Below are 18,708 nucleotides of genomic sequence, written 5' to 3' on the forward strand. Positions count from 1 at the left end.
GCGCCGTTTTTCCCTTCGGGCTTATTATTATTATTATTGTTGTTGTTGTTGTTGTTATTATTATTATTATATAATCACCCGCTTTCTCCGCTTGTTTTTCCAAAAGCTGCAGTTTCATGTAAACGAGGGCGGGCTTTAGCGTCACCATTGGTCCACTACAGCTCCTCCTCTAGCCAATCAATCGAAGAGGGGAGGTGACGTCACTCCCCTGCGACTCATGGCTGTTGTGTTGACGGGTGAAGAAAGATGGATAACCGTCAAGCGGTAAATCCCGGACAGTTACAGGTGATTTAACATGAATATATAGTTAGTGGTGACAGAAGACATGTCTGTTCTGTGGATTTTGGCTTGGGTGCGAGGAATTAAATGATGGCTTTAAATTGTTTCGATAGTTTCAGAACATTCTGTGTATATTCACAGACAGTGCTAAGGCTGCTTTTAGAGAGACTTTTATCACGACTACAGGAAGACATGCAGCGCGTGCCTCTGGACCTGGATTATTTATATTTGATCTGCACAAATAGCATGATATTGATTAGTTCACACACACATCGTGAACATATGCCTCAAGAGGCAGTGCAATGTCTTTCAAACCTGTCTTCTGTTCTTTCTAATCGACTGGACACAAGATTTCCCTCATCAGTTGTGAATGAAATGTCTGCACCAACGGGACGTCCCACACTCCTCGTGTCTGAGCAGCACCTTAGGAGATTGACTGAAGTTGGTCTGGCTGTACCTTGCATTTAAAAACTGTTTGGTATCAACACGAAAACTTGAACGGAGAATGCAATAGTTTGGCTTCACAGTGAGGGGAACATACAGTCACCTGACAGATGAAGAGTTAGACAATCTTGTGGCTACAATCAAAACATCACCACACTCAGGTTACAGAATGATAAGAGGACACTTGAAAGCTCTTGGTCATCTTGTTATTGTATTGGTAAAGACTCATTTTTACTATAAAATACTATTTGTGTTAAACTACACTAATTTTACATCCAAATTCATAAATGTAAATGTAACAGGTATGGAAAGTATTCCATACATTTAATATAGTGCACTCATATAAAGGTTTAAGGTTTCGTGACACTTTGTCTCATGGCTTCTCTATAATGTTGTACAGTAAATTACAGAGAAACAAGGGATGTCACGAGAACCAATACTTCGGTACCAAGTCGGTACCAACATTCTTAAAAGGTGCCGGTACTTGTTTTTCTGCAGTAGTGTAAGTATCGATGGTACTGTAGGTACCGTCGTGCAATTCTTCCAGACCGGATGGGGGCAGAAAATATACGCAATTGTTTTAGTCGGTCCACAAGTGGTGAAGAAGAAGAAGAACGCCTACAAGCACACGGGAAACACTACAGAAGTTTAGGTCCGCCGCGACTCGTTGAGAGGAAAGGTGGTATGGAATTTGGAAATACTTCGCATTCGAGGCGGATGACGACGAACATATAATTTATGCTCTGAAGCCGGTGTGTCACCGATGCTATCATTCATTTCAAACAAAGTGAGGAAACACCTGGAATTTGGAATTTGATATAGGACCGTCCTGAAAGACGGTCCTATATCATGTTTGTATGAGGCAGCTGGCATTGTAGCCGTGAAACCAGCTAACGTTACGCTCCATGTAATGTTAGCGATAGCCATTTATTTGTTAACGACACTAACGCATTGCAGTGTTATAAACTAGCTCTGAATGGGCCACCATGCATCGCCATTCAGCCCGTGTCCTGTCAGCTAAATGTAGCCTAATGTCACTAATAATTATTCACATGTTCATGTTTTTAATAAATCTTTTTGGCCTGCCACCATATCAGTGAATTTAAACTAATGCTTGCATTCAGAGTATAAGGTGTGTGTGTGTGTGTGTGCGTGTGCGTGTGCGCGCGCGCTAACATGTTTAGGAGTGCACCTCCACTCATTGTCAGACAGCATTTGATAACTAAAATATCCCCCCCCCTCTCCCTCTCTCTCCCCCTCCCCCCCCCTCTCTTTTTGCCAGTATCAGCCAGAGGAGGATGTCCTCTAGGAGAGTTTTTAATTTAATTCTTTTAATTGTATTTTTATACCACACTTTGGTATTGACTATCGTGTACTTTTGGTGGTATCGGTACCGACTACTAGATTTTTGGTATTGTGACATCCCTAAGAGATAGAGATCAGACTCCCCAGATCCCAGCTGTGTCTCCATGAAGATTGATGATTCTATGGATCCTCCTCATCTGTACACAGGTAACATCCCATAGTTCTCTCAGTTAAAGTCACAGTTAATGTCTGTGCTACACAATCATTAGCAGCTATTTTGATTTATATTTTAGTTTCTTGATCTTTAGTGATACTACAGAACTTTCACTGAATGTTTTAGATGAAATATTGTAAACATTTATGAAGGTTATAATATCTTTCAGGTAATGTCTTAAATGCTAAAGCAAGAAAAGCTAATGTAAGTTAAACAAACTGTAGGAAATAATATGTAATGACATTAAAACTACTACTCATTAATAATAATAGATATAATAATTAAACATTGAGGTGTTCTAATAAGAAATAACAATTATTAAAATAATGTGATGTACATTTACATTCATTTGTTTTAGCAGACGACTTACAAATGAGGAAATACAAGCAAAGCGATACATCAAGCGAACAGTACAAGTAGTGCTACTGTACAAGATTTCTAATTGAGTTCTAGTGAAAGTGCACAGAGTAGAGGTGTAACAGACGGACACTGGAAGAGAGATATACTGTGTCATGGCCAGGATGTGGTCGATGTATATGTTGACGCTCCTCGCCAACATGTCTCTCAGGACGTCATTAATTAGACTCTGGAACACCGAGGGGGCGTTAGCGAGCCCATACGGCATGACCAAGTATTCGTAGTGCCCGGAGGTGGTGCTAAAAGCCATCTTCCACTCATCCCCCTACCGGATGCGGACCAGGTTGTACACACTACGCAGGTCCAGCTACGTGAAAATGGTCGCAGATCTTAACTCTTCAAGGGCTGCCGGAACTAGTGGCATGTGATACCGGTACTTGACTGTCACTTGGTTTAGTTCCCGGTAGTTGACACACGGTCGTAGGCCCCCTCCTTTCTTTTCCACAAAGAAGCACCCAGCAGACGCGGGGGACGTGGAGGGTCTAATGTACCCTTGTTGGAGGGCCTCCTGAATGTGTTCCTCCATGGCTTGGAGTTCAGCTTGGGAGAGAGGGTATACACGACCCCGAGGTGGACTGGCTCCGGGAAAGAGGTCAATGGGGCAGTTGTAGGGTCAGTGTGGTGGTAAACCGCTTGCTTTCCCCTTACTGAACACCTCGCTGAGGTCACGATATTCGGGAGGGACCGTGATTAGAACAGGAGACATGCCAAAGGGACCGTGGGGCCGTTTAGGCAGTTGCTTAGGCAGTACGAGGACCTTTGGGTAACCTGCTTGTCCATCCAAGAAATCTGGGGGTTGTGAAGCTCCAAAATTTTACAAAAATCTGAGGGGTGTACTCACTTTTGTGAGGTACTGTGTATATATATTTAAATTCATTATATATGACCGTGTCTTGGAGTGTTTATTCCTCTTATACAGCTGCAATATACCAGTGATAGTTCCTGTTCTCACTTATATTATAGTTTATATTATATTTATATCATCTAGAAACAGTCGTTCCCTCACCAGCCTCTTTTTTTTCTCTTTCTTGAAGTTAATAAGATGAAAATAATGCAGCTTTTTATGTTACAGAGAAAGAGCAAAGCGTAAACTTCTGTCCTGAAAACTTAGTTACACCTTTACCTCTGACACTGGAGACTCCTTCCATAAATGTCAAATAAACATCTCCTTACAGAAAACTTCACCATAATCAATGATTTACATTTTCTTTGTTGTCTTTTTCTGTGTGTGTGTGTGTGTGTGTGTGTGTGTGCAGGATAATAACTTTTAATAAGCGAGATCTTTGAGCAGAAGTTACACATCGTCTTTAAGATCCAGTAGCGATTCTCCTGTTTCACAAACCCGATCGTCTGGTTTACTAGTAAAACCCAAAGATTTCAGATTTGTTTTGGGGGGAAGGGAGGAGGGGGTCAGACTAGTCAAAAGTCAAAGTATAAGTGGTTTTGCCACAGGAAAATATGAGTAGTGTTACTATGTCACAAAATATACAAGCCAATCAGATTCCAGCATGCAGATTTGGGAAGGGGCGGGCGTTTACTGTAGGGGGACATCTCAAATTTGTACATTTACAGTGCCTGGATTTTCGTGCACAACGAGTACTTGATCAGTGTTACAAGAAAAATGTTTGGGTTTTTTTCCATTTATTAATATATTCAGTATGAGATATAGCATTATAGCACAGTTACTGCATAAAGCAACGTAATTTAATGCTTATATAATCTTTTGAACTGTGTGTGTGTGTTAAACACCCACCTTTGGGTAGAATACCTGTCTCCTGGAGTATTTGAGGATTTTGGAGTCATTTTAAGGAGCATTGTGCAGGTTAGGACATTTTTCAGAGAGAGGAAATCATGTCTACTGCATGAGAAGTCAATAAGAGTTGAAAACACACAGCGGTGTGACAGAACTTTGGATATATCTTCATATTTTACCTGTCTGTGTGTCCAGACTAAACTTTCTTCACTCTACATTCAGCTACTTTGATTTTTTTATTATTTTCACAGTCGTTACTGTATGACTCATGGTAGATACTGAATAACATACCTCAGTGTTAGGAATCACTGGGACACAGATGTTCTCGTCCATCTCAGTGCCTTCGGCTAGTGTTGCTGCAGCATGTTGATCCAGTTCAGGATGAGTCATTTGGTTTACCAGTGCGTCTCATGTTTCACTGCAACCCCATGCGAACCCTCCCCGCCCTGCCTTTTTTCTGTGTTTTCTTCTTAGTCTGTCATCTTATTAATCATGTTATGAGGTTAGCAAAACATGGTCCTGAGTAGTTTCTTTAAAAAGTGTTTTTTTTTTTTAACAGTCTCATTTCATGTTAATAAAAATGTATACAGTGAGTGTTGTATTAACTGTACCAGTGGATGTTCATTGTAAACAGAATGTTAATTAAATGTGTTGATTTTACTGTTATGCATGGTCTTGGATCAGCTGAATAAAATTAAATCAAATCGTTTCTCAAATAGTGAAGCACGGTGCTTGTGTTAAGCCTGAAGTCGTTGCTTTAAGATTGTGTGAAAGATAGAAAAGGAGAACAATGGCAAAAACAAAAAGAACAGAAGAGGACAGAAAGGGTCCATGGTAGAGAGAGGGAGGGAGGGAGGGAGGGACTTTTTGTTTAAACAGTTTTGTTTTTTATGTCTCGCAAAAACGCCCAATATTCAAATGTCAGCACAGACTGTTAGGGAGTTTCATTTTCATTTCTGACTCGCAGTGCTCAGAGCTTGCAGAGTATCTGCTCTGATAAACATTTCTAGCCACCGATATCTGTCTGTGAATGTTTCAGCTGGATTCTTCGGACATTATTTATCGTACAGGAGTCTGGCAGCGATCAGCCCTCACCCTGCAGCTGTGATACACTGACTGTAAGTCTCAAACAATCAAAGGAGCACTTTCTGTCTTGAGTAGCTTTAGCAGAAGGAGAAATTTGAAAGATTTTCCTGCAAAAAAGAATAATGGATCTTTTAAAATAAAATTAAAATGAATGGATATTTTAATCTTTTTATTCATTATTAATTAAACATCCTAAACGGCACGGTTTTAAAATGTTAGCTTAGAATATGCGTTTAAAAAAAAAAAAAAGAAAAATCTTACATTATTCCGATTTGGGAAAGATGGGTCACACACAAATGATCTGTTAGAGCAGATATTGGATTGTGTATGTGTGTGTGTCTGTGTGTGTGTGTGTGTGTGTGTGTGTGTATATATATATATAATATAATATAGTGTGTGTGTGTGTGTGTTTCTGTAATTGTGACCAAAAGTTAGCATACTCCTTATAAATCTTAATACTGTTATCAATATAGTATGGATCATGAACCTCCCATGTTGTTGTTTATTTAGTTCTGTCCTGAATAATCTATTTCACATAATAGATGTTTTATATATATATATATATATATATATATATATATATATATATATATATATATATATATATATATATACACACACACACACATACATACAGATGAATTTATAAAAAAAATTACCTTGCTCAAAAGTTCACACACCCTTGATTATGTGTGTCGTTACCTGGATGGTCGGCGACATGATGTGTTTATGTTTTGAGAGAGTAGTTCATGAGTCCCTTGTTTGTCCTGAGCAGTTAAACTGTCCGCTGTTCTTCAGAAAAATCCTGCAAATTCTCTGCTTTTCCAGCATCTTCTACATATTTGACCCCTTTCCAGCAGTGACTATATGATGTTCAGATCCATCTTTTCACACTGAGGGACTCGCACGCAACTATTACACAAGGTGCAAACATTCACTGATGCTCAAGAAGGCAACACGATACATTAAGATCCAGGGGGGTGTAAACTTTTGAACAGGATGATTTTGTCTTCTGGGAGACATGTAACTATCTTATTTAGCATTTAAAGGGCAGGACTAATTGAAAAAAAAAGATCTTTAAACAAATAATAATTTACACCGATCATCCTGCATTGCATCATATGCAAACTTTTGGGCACAACTGTAAGCTAGCAGAGCAGGTCACGTGACACATTTCGGCGAATCGCATCACCAGAAAAAACTTTTGGTCTCCTGGTTTGGATCGGCCTATAGTTTCTCACTATTAATGAGCTCTAGAAAGGAAATGAGCGTATTTAGACCAGCCGTCATGATGCTAGAAGAAACAAGCTTTCCAATGATACCAAACTTTTTTTTTGTTCCACAATGTTTTCATAATCATCAGAGGCCATAATCGAAAATTTGATTAATCGCACAGCCCCATCGATAATAAGAGATGAGCTTTATAAACAGCTGATGAATATAAGAGCCTATGTTTTGATCTGAATGAGAATCAGGAGTTGAAGTTCTTCCAAAAATTAAGAATTTGCTAGCATTTTAAACAGGACTATTTCTCGGAGATGTGCATGATATTAATAAGCAATCTTCTTTACAATACGTTTTTTTTTAAGTGAATGTCATAAATTCTTGCATCATTTTTTATTCATTCTTGTCTTCAGAATAGACTCTGTACATGAAATGAATTATGGGGTTTTCTTTTTTTTAAATCAGGAAATGATGCCAGCCAATGAGTCTAAAATGTGGTTTTCCTGCATTGTGATGTTAGTGCAGCTTGGCGTTTGAAAGATGCAAAAAAAAAAAAGAAAAGATGATGCTAACAAGAGTCACTCACTCAACCTGAAAGTGTTTCCTTCCTGGTCTTAACGTCTCTTTATGACGATATCTGAGACCTACTGGTACAGACTTAATAGATTTATTCGACACAGTTCAGAGGGCTTGTGGGATGATTTTTTAAAGGGTAATGTATCATTTACATAATTAAGCAACCCCTGCAAGGTTGTGGTGAAATAATAGTTCATTTAAGTTGAACAGATTGTCCTGTGCTTATATTTGTGCTTTGCATAGTGGGGTGGAGTGGGGTGGGGTGGGGGGGGCTTCTCTACCACCACAAGTGTGTATCATCCAGTTGACCCAGTGGAGATGAGAGAGTGATGTAGCCAATTCAGAGATGGGGATTATTAAGGGGCCATGATAGAGAAGGGCCAATGGGGGAATTTCACCTGGACACAATTTTACCATAAGTGTCTTGGGATTTTTAATGACCACAGAGGACCTCAGTTTAACGTTGGTGCTGTTTTTACAGTATAGTGTCCCCTTCACTATACTGGGGCATTGAGCCCCACACAGTCCACAAGGTGAGCGCCCCCTGCTGGCCTCACTAATACCACGTTCAGCAGAAACCTTAGTTTTCCCCAGGAGGTCTCCTGATGGGAATGCTTATATCATGTACTGTCTTATATTATGAACTGCTATTAAGACACCTTAGATGCGGGGAATACTGGGTTATAGCTTCTGTTTGTGTGTCTCTGTGCTGTCAAATACCTATGATGAATGTATTCATTTAATTATCTCTTTGAATCAGCTGATCAAATGCCATCCTTTATTATAGCTGACACATGTATTTTCTATATCTTGAAAAGACTTATTTTCGTAGTGCGCTGTGTGTTTTGTCTAAATCTGTCTAGCGCCTGCAAAAGTAGAAACAAACCCGCTTACGCAATGCTGTTATCAGTGTGTATAAATACTCCTGTTCTAGACAAAATTAATGGGAAGGCATTTGTCAGTGTGTTCATTTAGACTCCTCCAGGTGCCTGTACACTCCTCGGTAAAACACACATGGCACAGAACTAAGAGTTAGAAGTAAAAAGGCATGACGGAGGACATAATCTGAGATTCCTTAAATCTAACATCTCCCATCCAGGTGCTGGCCACACTCAACCCTGCTTCGTATGAATGGGAAACCAGTTGAGAACTGCAAGGAGACACAGCTCTGGCAGCATTCTTAATCCATTCTATTTTTAGAGCTGCTTTTATGTTCTCGCCTTATGCCTTACGCTAGAAAAGATTTACATCATTATTTATGCTACATTCACAACAGACTACCTACCATATTGTCATTGTATTACATTAACCAGTATTATTAACAAAGCCACATAAGACAGAGCATTTTTTTCCCACATGTATCCGTAAATGCAATCAGAACTGTGAACATTCAACATTACTAACGACTGACATAGTGAGAGTTTTTTGGAAGGAGTCTCCAGTGTCAGTGCTTTGTAGCAGTCAGTGGTGAAACTGTAACTTGTTAAAAGTACTGATCCCAGTTTGATGTTTCTGTTCAGAAGGTGAGCAAGGAGTCAGACACGGATGAGGGGGCAGATTCTGGGAGTTATAAAGACTCGGACTTCCTGAGTGAGGAAGGGCCTTTAAAGCTCAGCAATCGAGGGAGGAAGAGGAAGAAGATGAGACAGAGCTCTAGGAAGAGCAGGAGGAAGAGACCCAGAAGAAGTAAGTCAGTGCAAGAACTGTTTTTATTAGAACGAGATGGGGGTTGTGTGTGTGCTTGTACTTTGGTGTCTTCTCGTCACTTTCCCCATGAAAGCATGAGGAGCTTCTCTGGAGGTTCTCCTGTAGGAACCTGATCAACACGAGTGGTGAAATCCAAGGGAACAAATTAGTAAACATTTCATAAGTTGCTGAAATGCGCGAGGTTTTGGAATTACGATCAAATAAAGAGCAAATGTTCACGATGACTTTAATCTGCAGTCAAACTACAAACTAGTTTAAACTCGAACATCCTCACAAGACGACGCTGAAATCACACACAACACAAGCAGCGGTGTAGTTTCCTGAGACTGAGTCTCTAATGTCCTTCCACACTACTCCTTAGGGCACTAGGTAGTGCGTTCAGCTCCGTTACGTCATACCCTATCTATGGCGCAAACGAAGTGAATGGGTAGCCATTTTGAAACCCCGCCCCCATACAAGATGGCGGATTTGGCTCGGCTCACCAGGAAGAAACGGAAGCGACAAGTAAAAGTTATTACGGGTAAATAATTAAAACATATTAACGTGCTTTTAAAATGATGTTAAAAACTTGTGCTTTTGAAAAAAAAAAAGTTATTTTGAAAAGAGTAGGCAATTTTGTCGGACTACAGCAAAAAAAAAAAAAAAATAACAATAAACAAAATACTTCAGTCACTGCCGGGAAATGAAACTCAGTGCTAATTGTAGCCACGCCCACATGTCCCGGTTCGGTTCGCATAGTACCTGGGTAAGCCGTGTAAACTCAGTACGGGTACCTGGAATCAAAATATGCGTTTCAGAGCTTTCTGTAACTGTCCCTTAGTGTCATGGATAGCAATATGATCGTATATGTTGAATAATAATTATAATTATAATAATTTTATGCAAAGCTATAGGGACATACTTGTCTTGATTTTATAGTTTGTCACTTCTGGGGAATTAATTTTTTTTTAAACAAAAAATTAATGACTCATTCTGTACCAGTCTTGTGTTCATCCAATTAAACATTCTCTAGAGTTAAATGTCCCACCCCCAGGGGCGTCCCCTGCTGTACAGTATCAGATCTTTAACAGTAAACATGATTCACATGTGGGTTTTGGGGTGTGTCATATGGACCGAGAACTCGCTTCCCTTTACGTCCTCATGCACCATCGTGGCTTCTCCATCAGAAAGAGCGTGAACTTGAACTTTGTTTCAGTATGAAGTATGAGGTCCTGAAATCTGCCCCAGGCAAATTCCTGGATTGTTAGTAAGGACTGAAAGTAGAGACCTTTTTTTTATTTATTGAAATCTGTTTATTTGTAATCATTATTCTTTATCTTCCTCTACACAGTACGTCACCTCTCTGGAAGGCCAGTCGTGCCTAAAAATCCCAAGCATTGCAGTCGCTTATTCTTTATGTCGCTCGGCATCATTCTGACCTGTGAACACGAGCGCTTAACCTGCAAATAAAAAGTCGTTCTATAGAGTCCCGTGTCTCTGTATTGGTCAAATCCGTTACCACACATGCAGCTCTTTTAATTATCGATGTTTTGTCATTTAGAAACATTATTGCAAATATTTAATTGGGCTCAGACACGTTGTATCTGTTAGTCTTTTCAGCAGTTAAAACTATTTGCCTACTTAGACACAGGTTTTAGCATTTCTTGCTGTTCCAGATTATGGCTTGACATATAATCTGTAGGATAACACAAAGCTTTGTGAGATTAAATCCCTAATTAGAGCTTTAAAAGGTGACCCAGGCGCACGTGATCACTTGGCTTTGTTGTCCTGCTGCATTGATGATGATGATGACGATGTTTTTTTTCTACAGGTCCCTCCGTCCATCAGGAACTGGGAGAGAAACTCAAAACGAAACCCAGGTTTCCTGTCACATGTGGAAATAAAGAAGGCATCCTACACAAAGATAGGCTTAGCAAAAGTAAGTTTTACTACAGTTAATTATTTGTATTTATTTAGTGGCTAAACAAATTTATTCAGAGTGAGAATCTCTGTCGAGGAAAGAGTGCAGCAATTGAGGGTTTGAGGTCTTTAACTCTTTTCTTAACTTAAACCCACACTAGTCCAAAACCTTAATTATGGCTCTTTTCCACTGCACGGTACGACTCGACTCGGCTCGCTGTACGTTTGCGAGCGTGCTTTCCCACTGCGGTTTAGTGCCGCCTCAACGTGTGTGCCATCTTGCACTCGTCTTCACGCAGGAATTACGCTGTATTATCGAAGCCACGTACAAATACACACTCAGGCCATTGTGCCACAAGTGAACCATCAGTGTGCACATATAAAGAAGCTGAACCAAAGTGACTTTAGTAGGCCACATTCAAGAAGAAGAAAGGGGAAGGAGGTGAACAGGGTCTTTGTCTGTAATTAAAATCATGTTCTTATGTGGCAGAAGCTCCACATAAACGGATTAAAAGCATGTGATGGTTGAAATGGTTTCAGTAATGAGTTGTTAATGGAATATTTATGGAAGGAGTCTCCAGTATCAGCCATTTGTAACGGTCTGAGATAAAGCTGTAGCTTCAGGACCTATGAGGGGTTTATTTTTCCTTTTTTCTCTCATTAAGGTCATAGCTGCTGTAGTGTGTCATTCTTTAGTAAACAGAAAATATCAGGTATAAAAGGAAGGAAAGACACCGGGACAAGCTGTTATTGTGACGATAACTTATGTTTTTGTGCTGTTTTATTTACACAAACTTTAATCGTTACTCTATATGCAAAGTTTTATTTGTGGACATTGTTTCCGTCAGCATCACCTGTTTTGTCTTCAGTTGACGATGTGGGGATGTATCGTACATTTTCTAAATGTGGTATACAACGTTTAACCTACAGACTTCTCTCTTCCTGTGCGTCTGCCTTTCTCTGTAGAACAGCCGTGCATCTTGTCTGATGGCCGGTGGTTCACCCCTAGTGAGTTCGAGAAGTTTGGAGGAAAGGAGAAAAACAAAAAGTGGAAGATTAGTATCTTTTACAATCAGATTCCGCTGCAAACGTTTATACAGGTAAACATGTAAGACCTCGCACTCTCCGTCTAACCGCTCTCACGTCTACAGCACACAACTCCTCGCATAAACACTCTCCGGACGAAGACTGCCTGAATAACCCACAACAACATCCACTATATACAGTATCTCACAAAAGTGAGTACACCCCTCACATTTGTATAAATATTTCATTATATCTTTTCATGTGACAACACTGAAGAAATGACACTTTGCTACAATGTAAAGTAGTGAGTGTACAGCTTGTGTAACAGTGTAAATTTGCCGTCCCCTCAAAATAACTCAACACACTGCCATTAATGTCTAAACCGCTGGCAACAAAAGTGAGTGCACCCCTAAGTGAAAATGTCCAAATTGGGCCCAAAGTGTCAATATTTTGTGTGGCCACCATTATTTTCCAGCACTGCCTTAACCCTCTTGGGCATGGAGTTCACCAGAGCTTCACAGGTTGCCACTGGAGTCCTCTTCCACTCCTCCATGATGACATCACGGAGCTGGTGGACGTGCACTCACTACTTTACATTGTAGCACAGTGTCATTTCTTCAGTGTTGTCACATGAAAAGATATAATCAAATATGTACAAAAATGTGAGGGGTGTACTGACTTTTGTGAGATACTGTATATAGCACACGACTCCTCTTTAATCGTTTGTCTGTGAAGTCGCTCTAATTGTTCTCTTTAATGTGTTGTTTGCAGGACGGCTTTCTTTCCGCTCTGTCGTTTAGAATGAAGCGCTCGCAGGATCACGAGGTACGGCACTTTTTATCGTGTTGCGTAATCATTCTCACTCTTTCTCTTTTAAAAAAATGTTTTTAGTAACACGTACAACACGGATCATTTGAACATGGCGGTTATGTTTTCTGCAGCTGGTGCCGTTGCTGTGTCATCATTTATCGTACATTTTCATCATTTAAAAAAAAAAAAGAGAGAAATTTGTATTATTTGTGTATGTTCTTTCAGCCAGCGTGCAGGAAGAAGCTGATTAGGTGCAGAAGTGGTACCAGACCTGGCAAAAGTTAGTGTCTCTTATCTATTTGCTTCACTTCATTGCCCCCCCCCCCCCCATACACACACACACAAACAAATACACATTTAACCAATACTGAAAAAACTCATTACAACTTAAAGCTTTTTTTTTTTTTTTTGTAGGTCATCTGATATCGCGTTGTTAGAAGATAAAATTAGTTTTAGAATGTAGATGTAAATTTTTATGTTTGTGTCCTGTCATAAAACCTTCTGTGTCATTAATGCGTGTATGTGAGGACTAATCACACACGTGTCTTTATGTGCCTGTAGACAGTCACACGTCCAAGTCTGACAGCACCTCAGACTCGAGCTCGGAGTCTGATGATGATGACGTTTACTGCGATGATGATGATGATGATGACGTCGACGACGATGATGATGACGACGACGATGATGACGACGACGACGACGATGATGTTCGGGTCACTGAGAGCACGTTCAGCGGCAACTCTTTTAAAGTCAAGTGCTCTTCAGGGAGAGGGGTTCTGCATGTGAACCGCTTTGCTAACGGTGTGTGTGTGTGTGTGTGTGTGTGTGTGTGTGTGTGTGTGTTTAACATTTAAAACAGCCCTTTTAATACATTGTGCCTTTCCAGTAATCACCTTTATCTCCTCGACGACCAGTCTGTCGAGTGTTGATTCGGCACCACTGATCACAGCACACCTTCCATTCCTCTCTGGATCGTGCCTTCCTCATCCACGTTACTCCAATTGCGCTTCTAATATCGTCAATCCACCGTCTTGGAGGCCTTCCGAGTGGTCGTTTCCGCTCGCACGGATACCACTCGACGACTGCGCGGGTCCACCGTGATGTGTCCAGCCCATCTGAGCTTGTTCCTTTTATATTCCGTGGTGACATCTCTCACGCCGGACCTCTCTCTGATCACCTCGCTTCTGATGTGCTCTCTCAATGATACTCATGGGTCTTTGCATGGCTCTTTGAGCTGTTACCAGCCTCTGCTCCTCTCTATTCATTGTGGCCCAAGTTTCGCTTCCGTATAACATCGCAGGCAAAACTGTGCCATTGAAGAGATTGGCGCGGGTGGTCTTATCCAGTCTTCCCTTTAGCACATCCCTTATGCTGTTAAAGGCTTTCCATCTGGCCCTTACTCTACGTGAGATCTCCTTTTCCATGTCTCGACGCATGTTCACTTCCTGCCCCAGGTAGACGTATTTCTCCACCTCCTCTATTTCATCACCACCAACCACCATTCGGCCTCCTGGCAGATTTGCAGACCGCATGTACTTCGTTTTCATGTGGTTCATTCTGAGGCCTACTGCAGAGCTTTTGCTGTCGTGCTCCGTCAGCATGGTCTGCGGCTGATCTGTGGTTTCGGCGATGAGCACGATGTCATCAGTAAAACGGAGGTGGGTCAGTAGCTCGCCGTCGATGTTCACGCCGGCTCGCCAGTCGACGTCTCTGATGATCTGCTCGAGACCGGCGGTGAATAGTTTCGGAGACATGGCGTCTCCTTGCTTCACGCCTTTTTCGACTGGTGCTTTTACGCGTGACGATAGCAGACTTAGGTCGGTCGTATTTCCCTCTTGGAGCATTTGGATGTACTGCGCCTCGACCCCTTGCCTCTCCAGCGAGTTCAGCGCTGCATTTATCTCGACACTGTCGAAGGCCTTCTTGTAGTCTACGAATGCGACGCACAGAGGCGTCCCGTACTCTTTCGCTCGCTCAAGCAATCGGGTCAGGATGAATATGTTATCTACCGTTCTATAGTTTTTCCGGAAGCCTGCTTGCTCTCTTGGTTGCTGTTCATCTAGATGTTGTGATAATCTGTTCAGGATTACCTTCGTGAACAGCTTGTACACATGAGACAACACAAGATAGTTCTTCAGATCTTCTCTTTCGCCGTTTTTGTATAGCAGGATGGTATTCGACTCTTTCCATTGTGAGGGGATTTTTCCCTCATCCAGATAGTGAGTGAATCGCTTGGCGAGGATTTTCCAGAGCTGCTCTCCGCCTGACTTCAGCATCTCAGACGTTACACCATCTTTCCCTGGCGCTTTCCCAATATTCATCAAATGAATTCATCAATTTCCAGTAATTAAATACCGATGTAATACAGTACATAATCATATAATAGGACATCACTGTGATCTACACAAGGAATAAAACACCCTGCGTCATGATCTTACAGAACAATAATCAGCGACTGGGTGGTGTGAACTGATTATTTTCCAATAACAGCTCATCCTGAAGTGTTTTATTCATCTTTATTACAAAAATTTGTCAATGAGTACAATTCTTATTTATTAAATAGCTCGCATAGTGCTTTTTTTTTTAAATTAATCTTTAGTTACTCTTAATGGTTGTGGAATCTCTTGCTTAATGTTCCCGCTTACATTATAGCGGCTATAAACGGTCGTTCTCTCACCAAGTTAAAGAGCCCCCCCCCCCCCCAAAAAAAAAAACCCCAACAACCTGTAAGTGCTATATATATATATATATATATATATATATATATATAAAACCAATGCCTTCTGACCAATCAGGTTTGCGATCCCAACAGTGCTGTGGTATGAAGTTTTATTTATTTATTTATTCATTTTGATCACGTCCACGCTTTAAGGTGTAACCGTTAGCTCCCGTGTTTTAGAGACGTATGGAAAATGCATCAGGACGCATGACGCCTGGCTCACCCCCAAGGACTTCCTCGACCTGTACAAAGCCGACGGAAACTGGAGACGGGACATCAGATGCCAGGGGGTCCCTCTTGGAAAGCTCATAATGGTGAGGACTGATCTGGAATTCACCTGAACACCAGAATCTAAGACTTCAAATCAGTTCCAGATCTGAACGTATAATTCATATCTAAATGAAACATGGCCGCCGTTAATCATACTAGGCGTGGCCAATTGAGACTTTTATTAAGAAAAGGCATCTGTTTTTAATTAAAGTTGACCTCCTTACTTTTTTTCACTTCCTGTTCGGGGCCACGTATATAACGGTGAATCTAAAAGCTTTACGTTCATGATTATGTTCATCACTGTCGTGTTTGATGTTTATTCCAGGAGAGGACGTTGGAGCTTCATATGGTGAACTGTAAGTGTCCCATCTGCACGAGAGACCATCTTCATATGGTACGTCCTTCTGTTAGTTTTTTTATAACACCCGAAGCAGTTGATTAATTTTCTAGAGCAGCAGCTCTGACTGTAGTGCAGCTGCGAATCACAGGTTTATATCCGTGCGCTTGATCCGACACGTTAGCGTTTCTACGGTAACAACTTACACGGGGGCTCGCAGGGCGGACTCGCAGGGCGGACTCTCCACATAAATGGGTTTTAAAACGTGCGTAATTGCTGATGCGTTCGCGGTTTCTGTGAGGAGACGTTTAGTATTCGTTAACTTTAAAAGAGAGAGAAAATAAAGGGACGGCAGGATTGTAAGGGTATTAGATCATTATATCATATCGACCGTAAATAAAACACAGTAGATGCTGTATCATTGTGATCGTCTGCTTATAGGAAGCCTATGGTATAAATAAACTGGGGCGGGGTTAACGTTATTAAGCAGTTAAGATCTTCTTTTCTTTCTTTTTTGCCTTGCCTTTTTCTTAGCGTGTTCAGTGCTTTTTTCCCGTGTCATTCCACTTTATTACACATAACTTCATTTATGGACTTTAATGTTGTGAATTCTTTATATTTCTGGATTTCTCGAGTTAATACTGATGTCTGGTGAGAATTTCATGTGAATAACCTCATTGGAAATATATTTACTGAATACTTATTTCCTCCACTCTGTGTGTGTGTGTGTGTGTGTGTGTGTGTGTGTGTGTGTGTTTAACCCTAGCTGGATCAGAACAATGATGACGTCTGCTTTCAGTGCAACCAGGAAGGAGATCTGGTGTGTTGTGCCAAATGTCCACGTGCCTTCCATCATCACTGCCACACACCAGCTTTAAGAGACGACATGATCAGGTGAGACAATCACACAGAGAAACAGGAGAGCGAGTAATATTGTAATGTTTAGAATGACATCGTTATAAAAAGCTTGAATCTTTAATTAATCTGTTGGTGTGTGTGCAGTGATGACTGGACCTGTTCCTTCTGCAAGAAGTCCCTTCCAGCTGCTCGTAATAAGAGCTTATGACCCGTCCTGAATGTTTAAACACGGTTACCGCTGTAACAGCAATGTGAATTACATACATTTCTTTAAAATCATTTTTGTAGGACAGGTTTTGGTGCGTATTGTTTACAAACATAATAAAGACTTTTTATTTTTACATTCTGCATATTTCGTAGCTGTTTTGTTTTTCATGACGTCGTCCATGTTATGTTCCTTAGGGATGGCATCATGGGGGAAAATATACATTGTCCCAGAGGATGTCATCAGGATGTGATGTGTGTGTCCCAGAGGATGTGTGTGAGAGAGATGCACTCCTGTAAACATTCGAGATGTCCTGGACTCGTTATGGCTTGGTGGATTAGCAAATATTAAGCAGGACAAAGATAAAAATACTCCTCAGGTTTTTATATCTTACATTTTATATAGTACATAATGAACAAGAATACTCCATACAGGTCATTTGGAGCACTATGAAGTCAATCACACAACAAAATCAGATACTGTACACAACAAAGCAAACAAACATCAACAAAATATATATATATATATATATATATATATATATATGTGTGTGTGTATATATATATATATATATATATATATATATATATATATATATATATATATATATATATATATATATCAATTTATTTTAACGAGTATACTTAAACCACAAAAATGAAGCCCACAGTTGACGAGTCATCTGTGACACAACTCCTGGGTTGTTTTGCAAATCCTTCATCCGGGTGTAAATCCAGCTCATCAGCGACGTGTTTAGAAACATAGATCTTATCTGACTTATCTTTAAAACCTGCTGGGAGCCGGGCATTCAGTTCGAATGGTTGAGGTCGTTCTTACACGTCCTGCTTATTACAGAACGACTACGGCACTGCACGCTTTCTAAAAAGGCCTCGTACAACTACCGTGGGTCTTTTTCTTTTCCCCCTTATAACATGATAAAATCATCCATCTGCAGACATGTAAGCATCCATCAAGGCCAGACTGCAACACCTTGTTTATTTTCTGTTCAATCCTGTGTGCACAAATGACCCTAGAGGTCTCCACGCGTATCCGTTTTCATCGTGTCCATTCATTAAAATGGTGCGGTTAATGTACTTCAATGCTTAATGGGCTTAGAGAAAGAAAGCGCACATACACACACACACAATACCTTTGATACAAAGTCTACCAAAACTCCCAACCTCACTAAGAAGCACATTCTACACGCCTACGACATGACGAGAGAACCGTGTAGTGCCACACTAGCGCCTACTTGTGGAGAATATTCAGTTTGTTGAACATGAGAATCTGAGCACATACAGACATGCTGAGACATGCTTTATGTATAAAATAAAGTCATACAGTGTATACTATAGACAACGCTTAACATACAGCTCTCTCTATCTCTCTCTCTCTCTCTTTAGAATGGAGATTTCCGTTGCTGGTTTCTGCTCGACACTTGACATACAGCTGTTATTTTTGTGCACAAACATGATCGTTATCGAAGCTTGATACGTGATTTAACTCCATGTATCAGTTGGCTTGAACGAATTTGTGTTACTGAAGCAAGCAGAGAGGCATCGCGTCGGCGGTTCTCGAA

General features: G+C 40.7%; 1 protein-coding gene across 1 annotated transcript; it reads left to right on the forward strand.

Moving 5' to 3' along the window:
• The first annotated feature begins 278 nt into the window (after positions 1-278).
• Positions 279-17,265, forward strand: LOC128615547 (chromodomain-helicase-DNA-binding protein Mi-2 homolog). The gene is made up of 12 exons (XM_053637734.1): positions 279-285; positions 5,452-5,530; positions 8,822-8,984; positions 10,816-10,923; positions 11,871-12,004; positions 12,702-12,755; positions 12,966-13,020; positions 13,302-13,541; positions 15,640-15,773; positions 16,055-16,123; positions 16,833-16,960; positions 17,069-17,265. Exons 3-12 carry the CDS (start codon positions 8,939-8,941, stop codon positions 17,130-17,132), a joined length of 1,032 nt encoding a protein of 343 aa, XP_053493709.1. The 5' UTR covers positions 279-285; positions 5,452-5,530; positions 8,822-8,938; the 3' UTR covers positions 17,133-17,265.
• The last annotated feature ends 1,443 nt before the right edge of the window (positions 17,266-18,708 follow it).

Source organism: Ictalurus furcatus, chromosome 12, assembly GCF_023375685.1.
Source record: "Ictalurus furcatus strain D&B chromosome 12, Billie_1.0, whole genome shotgun sequence".
In the NCBI taxonomy this organism is placed as follows: Eukaryota; Metazoa; Chordata; class Actinopteri; order Siluriformes; family Ictaluridae; genus Ictalurus; species Ictalurus furcatus.